This window comes from Prunus mume, linkage group LG7 (genome assembly GCF_029339155.1).
Source record: "Prunus mume cultivar Tortuosa linkage group LG7, ASM2933915v1, whole genome shotgun sequence".
In the NCBI taxonomy this organism is placed as follows: Eukaryota; Viridiplantae; Streptophyta; class Magnoliopsida; order Rosales; family Rosaceae; genus Prunus; species Prunus mume.
In genome coordinates, this window is record NC_142704.1 from 16,174,372 (window position 1) to 16,193,340 (window position 18,969).

Below are 18,969 nucleotides of genomic sequence, written 5' to 3' on the forward strand. Positions count from 1 at the left end.
ATTGCCTTCCAGAATTTTTGACATGTTTATTTTTTATTTTGTAAATAATAATAACATAGGTACGGGGAACCAGAGTTGAAGAAACTCAAAGCCATGTTCATCGAATGTACTTCATGGGTCCTAATACTTTCAGAGAACCATGGCATCTTCCTTACTCTCCTCCTAATGCAATCATTGAAATTGTGTAAGAAAATTACTGAACTTAGAAGTCTCTGCGATATTACAATTGGATGCTAATATGACAATGATATTTTTTTTAAGGAATATGAATGATATTTTTTTAAAGGAATATGAGTGATATTTTTTTTTAAGGAATATGACAGTGATATTTTGGATTAGTATATGTGATTAGGTATTGGCCATTGATATCAGTGCACCTGAAACCTAGAAAACTTATCTAACCCGTTGGTTCTAATAATTTGGTTTGAAAGTTTTTCTTCCAAGATACTTTTTGCCTTAAAAAAGAATGCATGTTCTCTTAGAACTAATATAATTAGTTAATTGTTAGTCCAAGATAATGGTTTAATGGAAAGCACCACTTAGGTTTGCATCTGCTTGTTCTGTCTAATATGTAACAATATTTATTTGTTTTTGCAACCCCTTTTTTGGGTTACAGATATGAAGATGCATTTAACAGATTTATTGATGAGATCAATTCTGTTGCTGCATATGATTGGTGGGAAGGGTCTGTGCATAGTATACTTTCAGTTCTCGCATACCCTTGTTCCTGGTCCTGGAAACAGTGGCGGCAAAGAAATAAAGTTCATCGCCTTCAGGAATATGTGAAGTCTGAATATGACCATTCATGTCTTCGCTCTTGCAGATCTCGAGCCTTGTACAAAGGGATGAAGGTTTTACTCTTTCTACTAAATTTCTTTCCCAGTATTTCAATTTTGTAATTACACTTATTATCGCAATCAATCATTGTCAAGCTTCATATTCATACTTGGTAGGTTTCTGAGGTTCTATTTGGAGTCGACAATTTACATATGGTGGCATCTTAAAATAGATGAATTTATAAAATGCAGTTTAATACCATCAACTAAGTGTGGACCTTTTACTATCTTGCTTTATACATCCATCTCTAATGTGGACAGTTTCAATGTATTCCTGTTTCTCTAATTGCAAGACACATGCACGTTCCACTTTTATGCTATATGTGTGACATATCCCAATAATGGGTGACGCAGACATCAATTTCATGCCACTCTTGCCAAGAACTCATTCCTTTCACCACTTCTTGCCAATCAAGCATTGGCAAAAGTTTCATTCACTGGTGAAAAAAAAAAATTGGTACAAGGTCTGAAAATGAAAATAAATTATACAGAAGTTTATTTGTTGTGAAAGTTTTGCCAAAAAGAAAAAGATGAAAGAAGATAATGTGTTCAGTTGGCAGGTTATTATTCTGGCCAAATAGAAAAGGTTAACAGGTGATTATAACACAGTTTACATGTCATAAAGTGTTGTTATTAACCCAGCATGATTACCAAGCCACATAAATGATATCCTTGGTAGTGAACAACGGAGCAAGTACTGTTGTGTTAGGCTACCACAAAAATAATTATTAAAATTCAGTTGCCAATGACTGTTTGGTCTAGTGGCATCAATGTTTTCGAAGGAGTGGGCACGCCTCATAGCAAGGTGCAATGGAAACAACCCAGAAGCTCCATTGTTTCACAAAAGTACTGAAAGGCATAAGCCTTTTGGGCTTTATAAATGAAAAAAAAAAAATTTCCGACACCAAAACGATACCATTTGGAAGGGGTAACTTAAAAAATAAAAAGCAATGTGGAAAAAAGAAGCATTCTGCATCCTGATAATGGACAATTACCATCCCACGTTGATTCCTTAGATAAAGATGATAGTGATATTAGCTTGAATGAGGTCTTGTTGATGAGGATTTGGATAGATAAGTGTATTTTCTCTTTTGGAGCTGCTTTTATGTTTTTGTTAATGATCTTATTGGATGATCATTATCATTGTTGGGATTCTTATTTAAGTTGGATGATCTTAAATATCATATGTTTTATGAATGACTATTAATATGTTTTTTTTCCTTCATATATATTATTGTGTAGAAGTTTAAAAAAAATAATAATAATTTGAAAGTCTTATGCCGCAAGGCTTACATCTCATCTTGCAAGACCCAAAATGCCTCGCATTAGGTGCATTCACCTCTGAACACATTGAGTGGCATTAATCTCCACTTTGCTGGAGGTTTTGAGTTCAAACCTCATAGGCCGCAATTGTTGAACAGAAAATGTTTGGAGTTCACATGGCTATGCCTTAGTCTGTAATTGCTTTCTCGTTGGACTGGGTGGGCTGGTGGAATACTGAAGTAGGAGGTTTGAAAGGTTATGCCTCTTTTGTTATGTAGATTGTTTGGAAGAGGGGAGGAAAAGAGATGAACGTTTTACGGTGTAAAAACAAACATTGAATCAATGAACTGTTGCTGTCAAGGTCTCTTTTTGAATGGATGAGAGGGTTGCATTTCCTTTTCTACTTTGTCAAATTTCCTTTGGAAGGTTTAGGGTTTTTTGTTTTTTTTTTCAATTTTTCCTGTTTTGGGTACTTTGGACACTTACTGCATACCATAGTATCCTTTTCTTGACGTAAATTTTACTTACCAAAAAATAATAGTTTCTAGTAATTCATTTATGTTGAGTTCTTCACGGGTATTGAATGATACGTTAATTTTCTTCTCTGTCTCATCTTCATAATTGAAATTGATGCAGGTTGGAGCAACACCAGACTTAATGTTGGCATATATTGATTTTTTCCTTGGTGGTGATGAGAAGCGTCTGGATATGGTATCAATCATACAGAAGAGGTTCCCCATGTGCATAATTTTTGGTGGTGATGGCAGCTATATGTCACCTTATAATCTTCACAATGATACGTTGTTGACCAACCTCCTTGGCCAGGTCTGTAGTTTCACGTGATACTTAAGTAACCTACTGATTATTATTTTGTTATACATATCCAATGTAAATCATGTCGTTCTATTCTCAGCATGTCCCAGAAACTGTTTGGAATCATTTGGTTGCTGGTTTGAATGCTCAGTTGAGGATGGTGAGGCATGGATCTATCCGTTCTCACCTAATTCCTGTGATTAATTGGATAAATAGCCATGCAAACCCTCAACTTGTGTTTCATGGAGTTAGAGTTGAGCTTGGGTGGTTTCAAGCAACAGCCTCTGGTTATTATCAGCTGGGAATATTGGTAGTGGTTGGGGATTATCCACTTCAAAGTCTGCACCAGTCTGATATGGGGGATAACGAGCTACCAAGGTAACTTTGATTATTTGCACTTACATTTCTTTTTTAAGAGCATCCGTTGATTGTTCATACACACCCTGGACCTCCAATTTTTGCATGCTTCAAAACAAGTGTGATGGGCTTATCCATTTATCCATTTTAACATAGTGTTTCTACAACCAATTAAGAATGTTTTCAAACTTGTAAGACTTGCATGGCATGGATAAAAACAGAGAAGTTTTTTATTTTTTCCTTTTCTGTTCCCTTCTTTTTTCGTTATTGTTGTAGGCATAAACGTCTGACTGCACTGATATCCTTTTGGGGCTAGAAAATATAGCAGCTTGAACCCTTAGAATGCACAAGTGATTGATTCCTGAACCCTGCATGTATTGTTTAGCATAATGATTATCGACTAATTTATTAATTCTTTATCTAAAATCAGGTCCAATGCTGCGTGCACAAGAAAATGTTCAAAGCAGATGCAGCAAAATTGGCCATTTGTAGGCCATGCATTATCTGTTAAAAGGATAACTGGAGGAATTAATGGGGGTCTTATAAATCATACTACCTTGAGATCTTTGGATTATAAAAGGGATTTCCTCTTTCCACTCTCTCTCTTACTGCACAATACAAGACCTGTTGGTCGTCAGGTAGTTAAATTAGATTTTTTTTTATTGTATTTAACATGGGCACAATTCCGATGTCATTCAAGATATAATATAAATGTATGTTTCAGGACACCTTGCTGCTGCTGATAAGTTTCATGCTGTTAGCAGATCTTTCTGTCACCATTCTTATGTTACTTGAATTCTATTGGATATCTCTTGGGGCTTTCCTTGCTGTCTTGCTTATACTTCCTTTATCCCTTCTCTCTCCCTTCCTTGCTGGATTGAATGCCTTATTCAGTAAGGAACTTAGAAGAGCTTCGCTTGCTCGTGTATATGCATTGTGGAATGCTACATCGCTTTCTAATATTGTAAGTTATACAGCGCTTGAAATATGGTTTAGCATAATTGCTTTTTGAAATTTCTATTACAAGTTAGGAACAACTTATGGATATGCATGAGACTTAGAGCGATTTCTATGTTCATAGTTGCCCATAACCAATAATCTCTAAGCGGGGAGTTGGGTTGAACTCACCATGCTTTTTGCGGTCATTACTCACCATGCTTATTTTCTAGCACTAGTATGTGGTGGAGGGGGTAGGGTAGTGACTCATTCTAAAATTGTGAGTGTACGTGTTGAGCATCGAAAAATAAGACGGTTCGGACCTTTGAACTATAGTGCAAGGTGGGCCCCACAAACTGTCCCAATTTCTTGAAAAGAAAAATTGGGATCCTCTCCTGAAGCAGCTCAAATGTTTCGACATCTAGATCTCCCCACTCAACTATTACTGTCGAGTTATGTAATTAATTTTGAACTCTGCAGGTGGTCGCTTTCATGTGCGGCATTTTACATTATGGATTTTCATTTTTCCAGCCACCTCACAAGTCAAATACATGGAACACTAGAAGGTGAGGCCTCCATTCTACCTTGAAGCAAATAATAAGATTCTTTGGATGGAACTAACTGCTGCTTGTTAGTCATGTTAATGTGCCTGTAAAAATACATGCATAGAGTGGCAAACATGAGGTGAAAACCAGTTTTTGCAGGGAGCCAAACCAATGTAGAGTTCTTTAGAGTGTGTTGGAGTGACCTTTACCTGTACATGCTGATTGAACTATTTTTGGTTCTAGGTTTTTGAATTTTAGTCTCTTGTCAGTATTTGTTATTAAGCTGTTCTGTAATATGTTTAAAAAAGGCTAATCCCTTTTATATTTACTGAAAAAGGATCCTTCTCCTTTTTGTTGCTGTTAATTAAGGGCTAAAAAGAAATTAATCCTCTCTTAAAACTAATTATGAAATTATTCTGTACATGTGACATTGCATCTTTCGTACACGTTATATGCTTCTGAACTGTACGTGCTCTCAGGGATGACGATAAGTGGTGGCTTTTACCATCCATTCTTCTGCTATTCAAGTTAATGCAGGCGCTGTTTGTGGACTGGCACATAGCAAATTTAGAAATCCAAGATCATTCTCTATTTTTCCCAGATCCGGATGCGTTTTGGGCACACGAGTCTGGAACGTAAGAAAAAGGAAACGAAATATAAATGACAACGATTCTAAAGCTTTCGTCCTCTTGTTGTGTCAGGAAAGAGGCCTTTATGTTCTGATTTGGCACCGGAGTGGCTGCTTTGCCTTTATGTTTTGCTTTGGCATCGGTGTGGCGGATGTTTTTGTAAATATGTTCAAAGTCGTATACATGCATTGGTTATAGGTGCAGCTGTCCTCCATTGTACTCAGAGAGGCAAGTGGATTGTAAAACTTTAGAGCACAGTAAGGAAGATAGAGATTAGATTCAATCATTTTTCACCAGAAATTATTGTAATGCGAACATTTTCATTATTTCTAATATATAAAGGATAGATCTGTCTTTTTATCTGTGTCATGCCTTCATCCACAAAAGCTCATGCATGTACACACGTACAAGTGTAATTTTCTCTTGTGCATTCAAATTACAGAGCCTTCTGCATTGGAACAAATCAATAGCTAATGTTTGTAATCTGAAAAAACCAAAAAAACAAAACAAAAACCAAAAAAAGGGTTAACTACATAGAAGTACCCAATCTTCGGGGTCGTTTTAAATTAGTACCCAACCAATGTTAGTGTTATAAATCTTGAGAGGATAAAATATGTTGAATAGGGAACCACTTTTAGTTAATGTAGCTTTCTTTTCTTCCTACTCATCCGTTTTGAACTTCATGATTGAAAATCTTGTTTCGGTTTCAATGAAAAACCTTCTCTTTATCCCGCTTATTTTGTGTAATCTCTAGGTTGCACATTCTAGAAAGCGCTTAGCTAAGTTCGCTGAGTTGCGAAAGCAGCTAAACGTGTATCGTAGAAACGCATTTTGACGAGGAACGTCAAAAGCTTTCTGTCTCACCAATGTGAAACTGAAACTGTAAGCTGTAGGCTCTAGTGGTGGTTCCAGTGTTCCTTTCAATTGATAACTTTTTGCGTATATATTTTTATTTTTATTTTTATTTTTTAAGGTAGTAGAAGCCAACACACGTGCGACGACAACAGTGATATCGTCGATCTTGCCTCCCACGTGCTCTCGTCCAGCCTTCTGTGCCTCCATTTGGAAGGGGCTAACGTTGTACTTGTCCAACGAGTTATACAGCGCAAGGTTGGCTATGTACGAAGCCAACTCCTCACAATCCTGACCGCTTACTTCATGCGCCGCAATAACCTCTTCAATCTCGCTCGCGAAAATGTTGTCCAGCAACCCGTCTGTCCCAAGTACTATTATGTCCCCCGGCCTCAATTCCTCAATCTCAAACTCCTCCGCCGCCTCGGGACAGTCGCCGCCCACGCAGTTACCCAACTGATACGGACGGTTAAAGCTCCGCTGCTGAGTTGATGATTTGAAGAAACACATGTTGTCCCTGAACACCATGAACCCGCTGTCCCCGACATTCACGGCGTGTAGGGTCCCACGCTCCTTGTCGAGGCTGAGGATGCAAGCCGTCGACGACCCTTGTACTCCAGCATTGTTCACGTAGGCTTCGTTCAACACCTTTCTTGGATCGACGGCGGCGGCGGAGGATCTGGTTATGTCCGTGGCTGTTTTCTTGGCGTGGTCCATGAGTCCCCTAGCGTACTCGCCGGCGTCGACGCCTTTCCTGGCCCAGCCGCCGACGCCGTCCGCCACTCCGATGGTCTGGGCATCATGGCAGATGAAGTGGGCGTCTTCGCCCAGGGGTTTTTCCTGGTTCTCTTTGGGTAAATAGCACGACCCACAAATCAGATTAAGTTGACGATCAGTACGGCTATTCAACTTCCTCTTTTGATACGGGCCGCGGCCATAGCCACAGCAGCCACAGCAATTATTGATCGCCCCAAAACCAAACGCAGGCTGCTTGTTGGCGGCGATCATCATCTTTGACAATACTGAGAGCAAGAGAGTGAGAGCAAGAGAGAGTGTGAAAGCAAGAGAGAGACATGAGAGTGATTAGGAGACCGATGCGTATTTATAGATTTCGACATGTCCTTGTCGGCCAAGTTTCCCAATAGGATACGGAAAAATATTAGAGACATTTAGTTATAGGAAATTCTATATGAACCCGTTAATTGCTCTTTACACTCCATAATTTTTTACGCCCACTAAATTTTAATAAAATTTCAAATTACTCATTATATCCCTTTTTTTTTTCCTAAATTGCCCTCATGATCCCCATTTCCTAACTCACGGTGTAAATCCCATCCCATATCATACACCACCCACCGAAAACCCCCTTCCCTTTCAGACACACTCCATCTGAAATCAAACCCCACCCCATCGATATCAAGCCCCACCCCATCGAAAATTCTCTTCTCTTGCAGACACACCCCGATTTACAACAACCTCCACCGCACACCCCATCCCTTTGCCATCACAGAACCCATCTTTGCTCACCACCGAACCCCCATCTCTGCAAACCACCAAACCCCATTGCACAACCCATCTCTGCAAACCCGAACTCATCTCTGTCAAGTTTTCACAAGTCCTTCGAAGAGCCAAGGTTTGATTTCAATTTTGATTTCTATATTTACGTTTCTAAGTGTTGATTAAGCCTACGTTTGATTTCACTTTTGAAAAGCCAAAGTCTGATTTTGATTTTTTATTTCAACGTTGTGGGTTGTATAGTTCAAACCTGGTTTTACGAAACTGGATTTTAGTGGTTACATTGCTTCAGTGGTAGTCCACCGAATTTAAACCTGAGTTGTACTAAAATTGATTTTACTTTCGGTGGGTTACCACCGAAATTGTTACCTTATTTCGGTGGTAGTCCACCGAATTTGTTTCTATTTTTCAGGAGATTCCCACCGAATGTATTTTGGTTTTTCGGTGGTACTCCACCGAATGTGTTCTTTTGAATCCATTATGTCCGTTTTTTAGTGATCATCTACCGAATACATTACTGAGTGTGTACTAAATATTGTTTGTTTTTAGATATGAAGAGGACTCGCAGAGGTACTACTGAGGTTTCATCACCCCGACCTAATATACAGTGTCCCACGGCCTCAACGAGGAGACAGAGAGCGGCTCCCCAAGATCACTTTGAGGATACTTTAGAGGTTGAAGATGTAGTTCCTACTCATGATAGTAATGTTGACGCAGAGGTTGAAGATGTAGCTGCTACTCAAGATAGTAATGTTGAGGTACATGCCGAGTAGATGTCACCCCAACAATTTGCAATAGTGGGAAACGATATCTATTAGTCTTATAGGTGCAATCCATGATAAGTACATGTGGAAATGCACGCAAAATATCAATATTAATGGGGTGTGTCCAAAACAGGTCAGTTACAATATCACCAGATGTCCTATGCCACTCAATATAATTGTGTTCAGATAACTTAGTAAGCAATTGTTGCATTTGGGTTCTCCTAGCAAATTCTTTGGTTATATTTCGAATCCTAGCATTGTATATTGTCTTCATAGTTGAAACATTCATTGCATCTCTATCTTTAATGATGATCAAAATATCTCTGGAGTTCACAAACTCTTAGACATGTCCACCAACAAGGCATTCTCTTCTTCAGAAAGTCGCCCCACAAATGAATGACCTTGAAGATACTCTGAAATAGGATGATTGTGTACTCCACAAACCACCACCAACTTCCAATCATCCCCATCACCAATATTAACACCTTTTAACAAGAATGGGCATCCACATTTCTTGGTACCAGTGTCCTTAGCACATTTTTTCATATCATTATTTGCATCCGACCTTATATCAGTTGTCTCATTATACTTGCAAGACTTATAGTTACTGTTCCTCTCACAAGCAAGTATTACATGAGGTCTCCTCTTGCCTTCATCTCCATAATCAAACCTTTTAATTACAATGAAAATATTATTCATTTTTCCTTGTGCACGAGTCCATCTAAGTAATGCATCTTTACCATTGAATATCTACACATAAAAATCATATTATTTAAACATAAAATTTGAAAATTAATGCCACGTTAATGATACTAAAAAGGATTTCAGACAAATAATTACCGAATAATTTTGAATTGATTACTATAGTCCATTACACATTCTGTTCCCACATTGTTGCCTTCAGTATGGGTGTCACATTTTTTTTGTTCCTTCAATGGGAGTAAGATCAAAATAGCTTGCATTAAATTTGTGGTCGGCAATAAGTTACTAAAAAATAAATAAATTTCGATTGGATGCCACTGAAACGCAGGTAAAAGTTCGGTAGTGAACAATTGAACTACATTCCATGTTATGGTGGATCTCCACCGAATATTAAGTTCATGACCGGTCAAACCCAACTGAAAATGGTGCAATGTTTCGGTGGCATCCCACCGAATTTACTGTCGCGTTCGATCGATGTCTTTGAATGCAACCAATGACCATTATGAAATACTAAACTTGCAAAACGCCAAAAAATAAACTCATACCTCATTCGAAGCCTCTCTAACTTCGATCTTACCCTTCATGAATAAATACAAGATATTTTTTCACCAATATAAACGTATAAATTTTGGGTTTAGGGTTTAGGAACATGATAGTTTGAGAAAAAATAGTCAAACTAGGGTTGCAGGAATATATGTGGGGTGTAGTGAGTAATTTAATTTTAAATTTTAAATTTTTTTGTCCTTAACGATAATTGTATATAATGGTAAAATAGGTTATTCATATTTAAAATTAGTATGAGGTGTAAAGAGCAAATAATGGGGTGCCAATAAAATCACCTTTAGTTATACCCATTCTTAGCACCAAAACTACACCATTTAATTTCTATAAACAAACCCAAAAAATGACAGCTGACCCTATTGAATTTAATTTTGATTATTAAATTACTTTGATATACTATTGAGTGTTTTGGGCTTTTTTTATGAGGTTTTGGGATTGAGTTGTTTTAAGAAATCAATGGCAGTTTTGTAATTTAAAAGAAATTAAAAGCCTTTTTGTTATGTTATAAATGGGCTTTAGGGTGTGTTTCTAAAGTCTATTTCATATAAGGTTTTTATTTATTTATTTATAACATAAAGGTATATCACATTATGTATTTTTAGCAAAATATTAGGTATATCACATTATGTATTTTCTACCTCTATTAGAGATGTGATACACAATGTGGTAAGCTAGTATTACTCATATTTTTTAATAACATAAAGGTTATTATTTTGCATGTTGTTATTGATATTCATTAGAAATCATATAGTTAATGACATCCTGATGCTTATCTATATCTTCTATCTATTCTATATAAAGGCATGAAACTTTCGTAAACCCCGAAATTGCCCTTTGCTAAAGTAAAAAGTAAAACCATGCAATTTTAATTAAAATGTGGTAAAATTGTAAAACACCGCTGAATTAAGAGGGGGGTTTTCAGAATTGGCAGTTCCTTTTATGTATTATATTTCAAGATTGAACTTGTTTGTTTTATTTTCAAACATTTGTATTTTGCTTTATTTATCAATTTTATTTAGATAAATTGTGAAGTCCTCACTAGTCAGAGGCATAAGAAAGGACTTTCTTGGGAGGTGTCCCCAACCCAAAATCACAATTGTCTGTTTGATTAAGTCAATTACTTGGAGTGCAAGTATATTACATCTTTCAAGTTTTTTAAGATTTTTAACTGCTAATAATGGCACGTCTACATAAAAGAGAGTTGATCTCAAGACCATTAATAGTTAACAAGTCAATGGGGGAACCTAGCCTCCAATAGACACAAAAATTTAAAAGGGTAAACATGACTAAAATCCAATTTGTTGTTTGATGAGTTTAAAGGCACTTGTGACCGGTTTGGATAGAGATAATTACGTCATCCCACCAAATGGGACCTTAGGAACATCAAATTTGTGAGCCAAGTTTACTGGGATAAATGCTCTTAAAACCCACCCACTTAAATACAAATGTCAAAGATTTTTTTTTTTGTTGGGGGGAAGAGAAAAAAAACAGATACAAAGGGCTTGTAGCGGAAGCCCTAAAGTAGTTAAGAACATTTATCCCTACATTCGAGGTCCTAAGTTTAATTCCCCTTCCCAGCAATATCGCTTGTATAAAAAAATTAAAATATAAACAGAGAAGCTTTTGCATTTTCGGTATGAAGAAGACTAGATGAGTGTAACCTAAAAGAAAAATGGCCAGGCCAGTCACAGAGAGCTCTCTTGATCAGTTGGACGGTAGATTCGGAATTCTAATAAGGGCTTGTCCAATATAGATCCCTACATTTTCTATTTCCTAGACATATACCCATCACTTTATAAATCTATGTGTAAAACCCAATTTCAAATTTAAATGACTAGTAGGATATAAGAGGTCGTAGTATTTTTATGTTTTACATCATTGCCACCAAACTTCATATTTTATTTATAATTTATTTCAAGTATTTCATTAACTGCCATAATTGTAATTAATATACTCCCTATTAATAACATATCAATCACCCCATTTCTTTTAGTTGTCATTCCCTCTCACATCTCGCCCCTTAAAATTACAACAACCAAAAAAAAATCTGTAAATTACATATCCAATAATGTACCTATGAAAAATATAATATAAATATATACATATAAAATATAGGTATATTATTTACCAAAAAAAAAAAAAACAAAGTCAGTTACTTTGTAATTGAGTATATTTTTCATAATTAAAAATAGGTACACAATAATTTATATAAAATATAGGTGCATTATTTACACACAGGTAAATTATTTTACAATATACCTGTAAATGTGTATAAGTACATTATTTGGAATAGATAATTATGTACACTTTTCATACTAGGTAAATTATGTTTTTCATAAAACAAACAAGTAATAGGTACATTATTTTTTCAACATAATTAGTATGTACAGTTTTATTCATAAATAATTATAAAGTGGATTATTAGTCATGTATAATTCATAAAAAGAAAATAACATAAACATTTTATTAAACAAACCGATTACCTAAATTTGAATTTATTGTTAAATTTTTTTAAAATGTTTCAAAATTAATTCCTACATCTATTACAACCATTTGGAGATCTTTTCAAATTCAACATCTGTCATTATATACAATCCAATTAAAAACTGTTTCCATATTGATTCCTACATTAATATACAAAATGCAATAATGACTTAGTTTGGGGTATTTTTGGAATCTGAAAAGTACAATAAATCAGATTTTATGCTTAATTAGGTAACTTGCTGAGTTGGATCCTTAGTTATGGGTTTTTACTTATACAAATTGGGCATTATTTATAGGAACAAAAAGCGAAGGGTTTTAGGTAAGGAAATTGAATTTGAAGGGTGTAAGCCAAATTTATTATTCTAATAATCACAAGATAGAAAAGAAATTAAAAAAGAGGGGGTGCATGCAGCATGAGGAGAAAATTAGAGTGTGAAAATGACTTCGACAGATTTATTGCATTTCCGAATTTTAAAAGAAAACATTTGTTATCTAAGCTACTTTCCTAAAGGTAAAACTAGAACACCTAAAGGGATACTCTCCGTTTCCACTAAGAATATAGAAAGCCTGAAAACATGTTATATAAAAGTTGCACTTCAACTTAACTTGTATCTTCACTTCTGTTGCAGACTTGCAGTTAACACAAGTATGATCAGAGTTCCCCGAACACAGCAGCTGATAGCTCAATCCCCAGACTGTTTCCTTTACATTGATACTTTCGGATACACCTGAATACAACAACTCAAATGCCAATTCTGAAAAGCACAGAAATATCATGAGCTGAGTGTCCCAGTCAAAGGAACTTCTTCAGGTACATGTGGATCTGTATCTGTCTTGATAGAATTTAGCAGCTGGATCTTCTTCTGTTCCTGCGCTCTCCTCCTATCAGATTCAAGGATAATGAGGAAGGCGGTGACACCCCACCAACTCTGCTTGCTTGACCAATGGTTTGCGGCCTCACCTGAGAAGTTGGTATTTCGATTAAACCTGATTTTTCAGACAAAAGCAATATACAATACAAGTGCTATAATTAAGAGGCATAATGAGAGCAACAGCTTGGTAACAGAGGAAAGATCACTTTCAGAAGCAAGCCTGAAGACAAAGCCTGTTACCCGAGTATGACAATGAGGTCACTTTGCTCCGAAGAGAAATGCCCATGGTAGTATAAGAGTTCAATGCCAAGAGTTAGTGAGACTCAATGTATTTGGTATCAAACAGATCAATCTCTTCTAACTTGTCTCTATCTTCTACGTACTTTTTAACCGTTTGTTTTCCTACATCAGTGCATCTTCCTAGTCATCATCAACAATCATAATTTCATCCACCTAGTCGTTACATTAGGGGTCTATGTATATACAATGACCCCAAAAAAAGGGAAGACTGTCTTATTAGAGATTCTAATTCAGTAACTTCAATAGAACAAGTCAGTCACTGCACTTGTACCACAATGCTCCATGAGTTATTTCCCACATCTCAGTTGAGTTTCTTCCCATCTTGAAACTTTCTCCACAAGTTGCTTTAAAGTTTCAATTTGAACAACAGCAACCACATAATTTCCATCTTGTGCTTATTTGGTCCCTCCTTTTACGTTTAAACAATGTCAACACACAGTGCATCTTCTTAGGTCCCTCAAAGTTCTATTAATCCAGTTGGACAAAAAACGACTTTGGGTGTCTCCAATAACATGGCCATATTGCTTTTGTGCCCAAATAACAGATTCGAGAACCATGTTCCTGAAGAGTACGTACGCGGTTACTATCCCACCACTTTCTGCTGTAACCAAGCCCTAAGTTTTGGCAAGTTGGGATGCCTATCTTGATAAATATTTCAAGATTTTTGTTTAGAATCTGAAAATATTTCGAAATCAGAAGGGATACATTCAATAAATTTTCTTATACAAATCTCTTTGAATTTATACACCCATAATAGATCAGAGGGTGGGTTACGGACCACATGATGCTCACATGAAAAGAGAATGAATTATATGCCACCTGGCTACTTGGACTTCGGATCTGAATGAAATTGCATGGATGTTTCTTCCTTCTAGTTAAGACAATTAAATGGAAGGAAAACATTGACAAACTGAAAACTTCAGGGTTGGCATCATTTTTCATATTGAAACCAAAGAGATAACATCGATGCACAAACCGTAAATCAGATCAAAATTGACCGAAAATTGAGCCCCCTTTTCCCACTTAGTAAAAACCCTAAATCGTCTTTTCTAATCCTCCACGTTATGTTAATTGCGAGAGAAATGAGATTCTGATAATGACTGGGGTGAAGGTTTAATAATTCCCCAGTACGTATGCAGCTGTCTTTGAGCCTAACCCAAGCAACCAAAAATATTTTTTACCCTAAGGGCCCGTTTGGTATTAGGAGCTTCGGAATGGGTTTCAAATTGCATTCCGATGTTTGGCATGTGCTCTCTTGGGAATGCAATTCTGGACTCATGGGTACCTCTCATGTATGGAGGAATTTCATACCCTTGGTTCACTTTGGGAAACTTTTCCCCCCCACTTGGGAGGCATTTATTGCAGTTTTTTTTTTCGGACTAACTTACACCTGTTATAATTTTGAATTACACTTTTGACCCTTAAAAGACTCTTCATATTAATAACTTTTAATAATAAAAAATTAAGTGTATTGTTGGAAAACTAAACAACTTTTATTCCTAATAATGCATAAACCAAACATGGGAATGATAGAAAATAGTATTTCCTAGTCCTTATTTCCTAGCGTCCCCAAACATGGGAATGAACTTCCTCCATTCCTATCTCATGAGATTAGACATGGGAAGTTCAATCCACAAACCAAATGGACCCCTTAAGTGGAAAAGTACTCTTTAGTGGAAAACTCTAAAATGGATCAGGTGGTAGTGATTAAACAAGTGGTGCCACGTGTGTTGCTAACCCTTTCTTACATATATTCACAACTTTTTCTTTTTCTTTTCTTCTTTTGTAAAATCGTTTTCAACTTAATTAATTTTGAAAATAATCCTATAAATAACTTTAATATTTTATTTCTAGAATTTATAAAAGTAGCATTATTCGGACTTGAAGAAGCAAAAATAGACTCAATATGTGAAACAAAATCTCATATTGGACTCACATTATTTATATTTTTATTAGAGTTTCTAATAGTTCTCACATTAGGTCACACTATTTCTATTTTCTTCATATAAGATTTTCTAATAGTTCTTTGTTGATTTTTTATTATAAGATTTTCTAATATTTATACATAAACAAGTCTTTTTACTATGAATTTAGGATATGATAGTGGTATTGTTTAATTTTTTAAGTTATTTTTCGTCGAAATTTTTTTTTGATAACTTTTACATGTTAACACCTTGGGATAAAAATTCTGCTGGATCCGCCATTGTTGTTGGGACATCATCGTCTTGTCATAGGCTTAAATTGGTGTACACCATGTAATATAGATTTTCCTTCAATATTGTAAACAAAATATTTTATGCATATGCAACATTAAATTTATGGCCACAATTTACAAGAAAAAATAAACGGTGGTTGTAATATCCAGATTTTGCCATGGCCGCAACATGGCATGCAAGCAAAGTCATTCCTTCCATGGGACAACTGCCCATTAAATAGCATCGTTGATTCATTTGGACAATATGAAGATGAGAGGCAACACCTACAACAAGAGCAACCTTCCATAAGAAAATTCAAATCAAATCAAATAGTGAAGGAAAGAGATGAATTATGTACTGGAAATCTCTTCATGGTTAAATTGTAGCTTCATGTAAAACTGAGCTCTAATTGAATCAGCAATTTACCAGGAAACTAAAGGAGACGTATTGCTCCAATATTATCGCTAATCAACTAGAGCTCATCTTCAACACTAGCCCTTTGGACATGAAAAAACAATTTTTCAATGGAATCAAGCTCTAATCGAATCCTTGATTTACCAGAAATCTAACTTGAGATGCTAACTCTCTAACTAGTTTTTGGTAAATCAAAGACCGACTAGAGTTTACCTCCAACTATAGCGAATCCAAAGAAAACAATGTCAATTTTATGCAAAATCTGAATTTTATGCACCAACAAGCAGGGTATATATAGTGATCCAGAAAGGCTCCGCATTTAATGTTTACCAATGGAGGAAAGATTTTGAAAAAAAAAAAAAAAAATGGAGGAAAGATTAAAATTTTAATAATAATATAATAATTAAGGTGATAATTATTGCAGCATATTGGTATATCCTCAAAATTTCTATGTTGTCTCTAGAAATTCTGAACAATCAACTCCAATGAATCACGTGACTGTCTAGATTAAACTAATACACTATGTGCCGAACACCTAATTAGCTTAAATATGGCCGCTCTTAACATGGTCAAGTTCAATACCTAATATACATATTTATACATATCAGCCAAGTTCAATACCTAATATGTTCATTCTATCTTGACAACCTCAAAAATCAATCTCATTATCCGAGAAATTGTACACGGTGCTTGAAATTTATTTTCTAAAAGTTTAATGAAGACATAAACTTTGTTACAGAAGAAGGTTTAACAATGACAGAGTGCCACATAAATTAATAAACAATGTAAATTCCAAGCTTCGAAACTAATATGTTCACTGATGGCAGCCATAAAATCAATTACTTTATTCTCATTTGTGGAATATAAATAATTGAGAATACTGAAAATTTTAAAATTCAAAGAAAAATTTACCATACGAAGATTTACATTAGTGGAATGATTTGGCTTAAGATTTCTTTGGTTAAAAAGTTAATAATAAAGTGGCCAGCAAGGTCTAGACTAGTGAAAAAAGGCCTTAACTTGTAGAGTAGTGGTTTCAGGTTTGAACCCATGATACCTTATTAAAAAGGGTGCTTCCAAGTGAGTAGCATTAGAAGATTAAGTTAGGGCTTCGAAAATCAGACATACCTTATATGACGAAGCCTTAGTTTAAGTTAGGGTCAAAAACAGAAATCAGACATACCAAATTTGGAAACAGAAACAATTAGTCCTAAGCCATTTCCAAATTTAACTTTGTTAGCTGTACGATCTTTAATATTATTGTGCATATTTTGATGATAACAAATTGTTCCTTATTTATCTAATGTATTTCAGGTGTGATAAGTTGTAAGGAGCAGGTATTCTCAAATGGATCAAAAATACTATACACACTGGAAGACTTTTGGAACATTGAAGCAAGAAGCCGATACTCAAGCATATATTTCTTCAATATAGAAGAGTTAAGTTATTCTTGTAAAACTCTTTGTGAATTGAACATCTAAGGCTCTTTACCTAGATTGACTTTAGGTTTGTTCATACATTCATATCATACATGCAAAATTGTTTTATCAAAATTTTGGCTAAGTATGAAAAATGCTTTTTCAGAATAATCATCTTTTCAAGATAATTTTTGGTGGCTTTTATTCCCTACATATCAAATAAAAAAACCTAATTTTATGAGATTATTGACTTAATAAGCCTTCAATTTTAGTCCAAATCGCATGTTGAACTAGAACCGATTTTTCATATTTTGATTTGGTGGGAATTTGATTTTATAGTATTTTTATTTGAACCAAATGGGGGGTACCTCATTTTTACATTGTAAACTTAAGTAAATAGAGTAATATAAAAATAAATGAAAGTAAAAGGACAAAGACATTTACTTAAATGTTGGAAATGGAAATAAGGTTAGCTTAACACTGTTCCAATGGATTTGTTTTCTAACAGCTATATTTTTAACGGCTATACTTCCCAACAACTATATTTTCAATGGCTATATTTCCCAATAGCTATATTCCTAATGGCTCTATCTTTCCAACAGCTATATTTCTATACTTATAAATATGTATTCATATTTTTGGTGAAGACAACAACTCAACATATTCATCCAAGTTTACAATCATTCATCATACTTTGAATATCTTTTTCTCTTGAGCCATTCATTGTTCAAATTCATACAAGAGTTATAGTGTCCAAAATTACGTCTGTAATCATCTACTCAGAAAGGAGAGTTATCTTTGTGTGAGGTTCAATTGTATATCCCTCTCAAATAGGAGAGATTTTTGTTCCGAGAGTTATTTCATTCAAACTTGTAAAAAGGGTTGGTTTGACCCTGTGCGGTGAGAAGGGCGTCTTCCATCTTGTATTAGAGTGGTGTGCTCTAGTTGTGAAGAGTGGTGTGCTCTGACAGTGTAAAGGTTTCAACTCCACCTGCAAGGGGTTTTTCCAAGATAGTGGATCGAACTCTCAAGTGGTGTGCTTGAGGACTAGATGTAGGTTAGGTGGACTGAACCAGTATAAATCTCTGAGTTTGAATCTATCTTTCCAATTTCTTTATTATTGTGCTTGTCAAATTCAATTATCTGTGTTTAAATTTAAATTTGCAATTAACCTTATTCACCCCCACCCCCTTGATTCTTTGGGCAACAATCTTGTTACCTAATTATCTTGCTCAAGTGATTAAGATAATTTATCTGTGCACTCGATGTCCTAAATTTGATTCCCAACTTCCCTAATATCACGTGTATTAAAAAAAATACTAATCAATCAAATAACCCAACTAATAAACTATTAATTGATTTTTTTTTCCCCGCCTCTATTTGTGGCACATTTGAGGTTCTAGTTAACCATAATAGAAATATGAACAATAACTTTTGACTTTTTCTATTTAAACCCCACACTTTTCTTTGTTTACCCTAATACTTAAATCATTAAGCTATTAAGTTTTATTAT

General features: G+C 35.3%; 3 protein-coding genes across 9 annotated transcripts in view; 1 reads left to right on the top strand and 2 right to left on the bottom strand.

Annotated features, from left to right (window-relative positions):
- LOC103328882 (MraZ) overlaps nucleotides 1-5,741 on the top strand; it is a 31,414-nt gene extending 25,673 nt beyond the window's left edge. For 5 of the 7 annotated variants that reach the window (XM_089041053.1, XM_089041050.1, XM_089041049.1 and 2 more), the window contains exons 16-23: nucleotides 60-184; nucleotides 617-851; nucleotides 2,736-2,924; nucleotides 3,013-3,290; nucleotides 3,700-3,907; nucleotides 3,994-4,233; nucleotides 4,686-4,771; nucleotides 5,230-5,741. In XM_089041053.1, the coding sequence (XP_088897179.1) occupies nucleotides 60-184; nucleotides 617-851; nucleotides 2,736-2,924; nucleotides 3,013-3,290; nucleotides 3,700-3,907; nucleotides 3,994-4,233; nucleotides 4,686-4,771; nucleotides 5,230-5,389 (1,521 nt within the window). In that variant the 3' untranslated portion in view covers nucleotides 5,390-5,741. Of the gene's footprint in view, nucleotides 1-59; nucleotides 185-616; nucleotides 852-2,735; nucleotides 2,925-3,012; nucleotides 3,291-3,699; nucleotides 3,908-3,993; nucleotides 4,234-4,685; nucleotides 4,772-5,229 lie in introns of those variants that run through there. The other 2 variants (XM_089041054.1, XR_016121880.1) reach the window with 2 other exon arrangements.
- Nucleotides 5,742-5,956: 215 nt separating this feature from the next.
- LOC148915599 (putative protein phosphatase 2C 55) lies at nucleotides 5,957-7,242 on the bottom strand. The gene has a single exon (XM_089041957.1). It carries the CDS (start codon nucleotides 7,240-7,242, stop codon nucleotides 6,130-6,132), a length of 1,113 nt encoding a protein of 370 aa, XP_088898083.1. The 3' UTR covers nucleotides 5,957-6,129.
- A 1,598-nt stretch (nucleotides 7,243-8,840) lies between these two features.
- Nucleotides 8,841-9,796, bottom strand: LOC103329031 (uncharacterized). Its single transcript, XM_089041958.1, has 2 exons — nucleotides 9,758-9,796; nucleotides 8,841-9,260 (listed from the first exon to the last, which is right to left on the bottom strand). Exons 1-2 carry the CDS (start codon nucleotides 9,794-9,796, stop codon nucleotides 8,841-8,843), a joined length of 459 nt encoding a protein of 152 aa, XP_088898084.1.
- Between the last annotated feature and the right edge of the window lie 9,173 nt (nucleotides 9,797-18,969).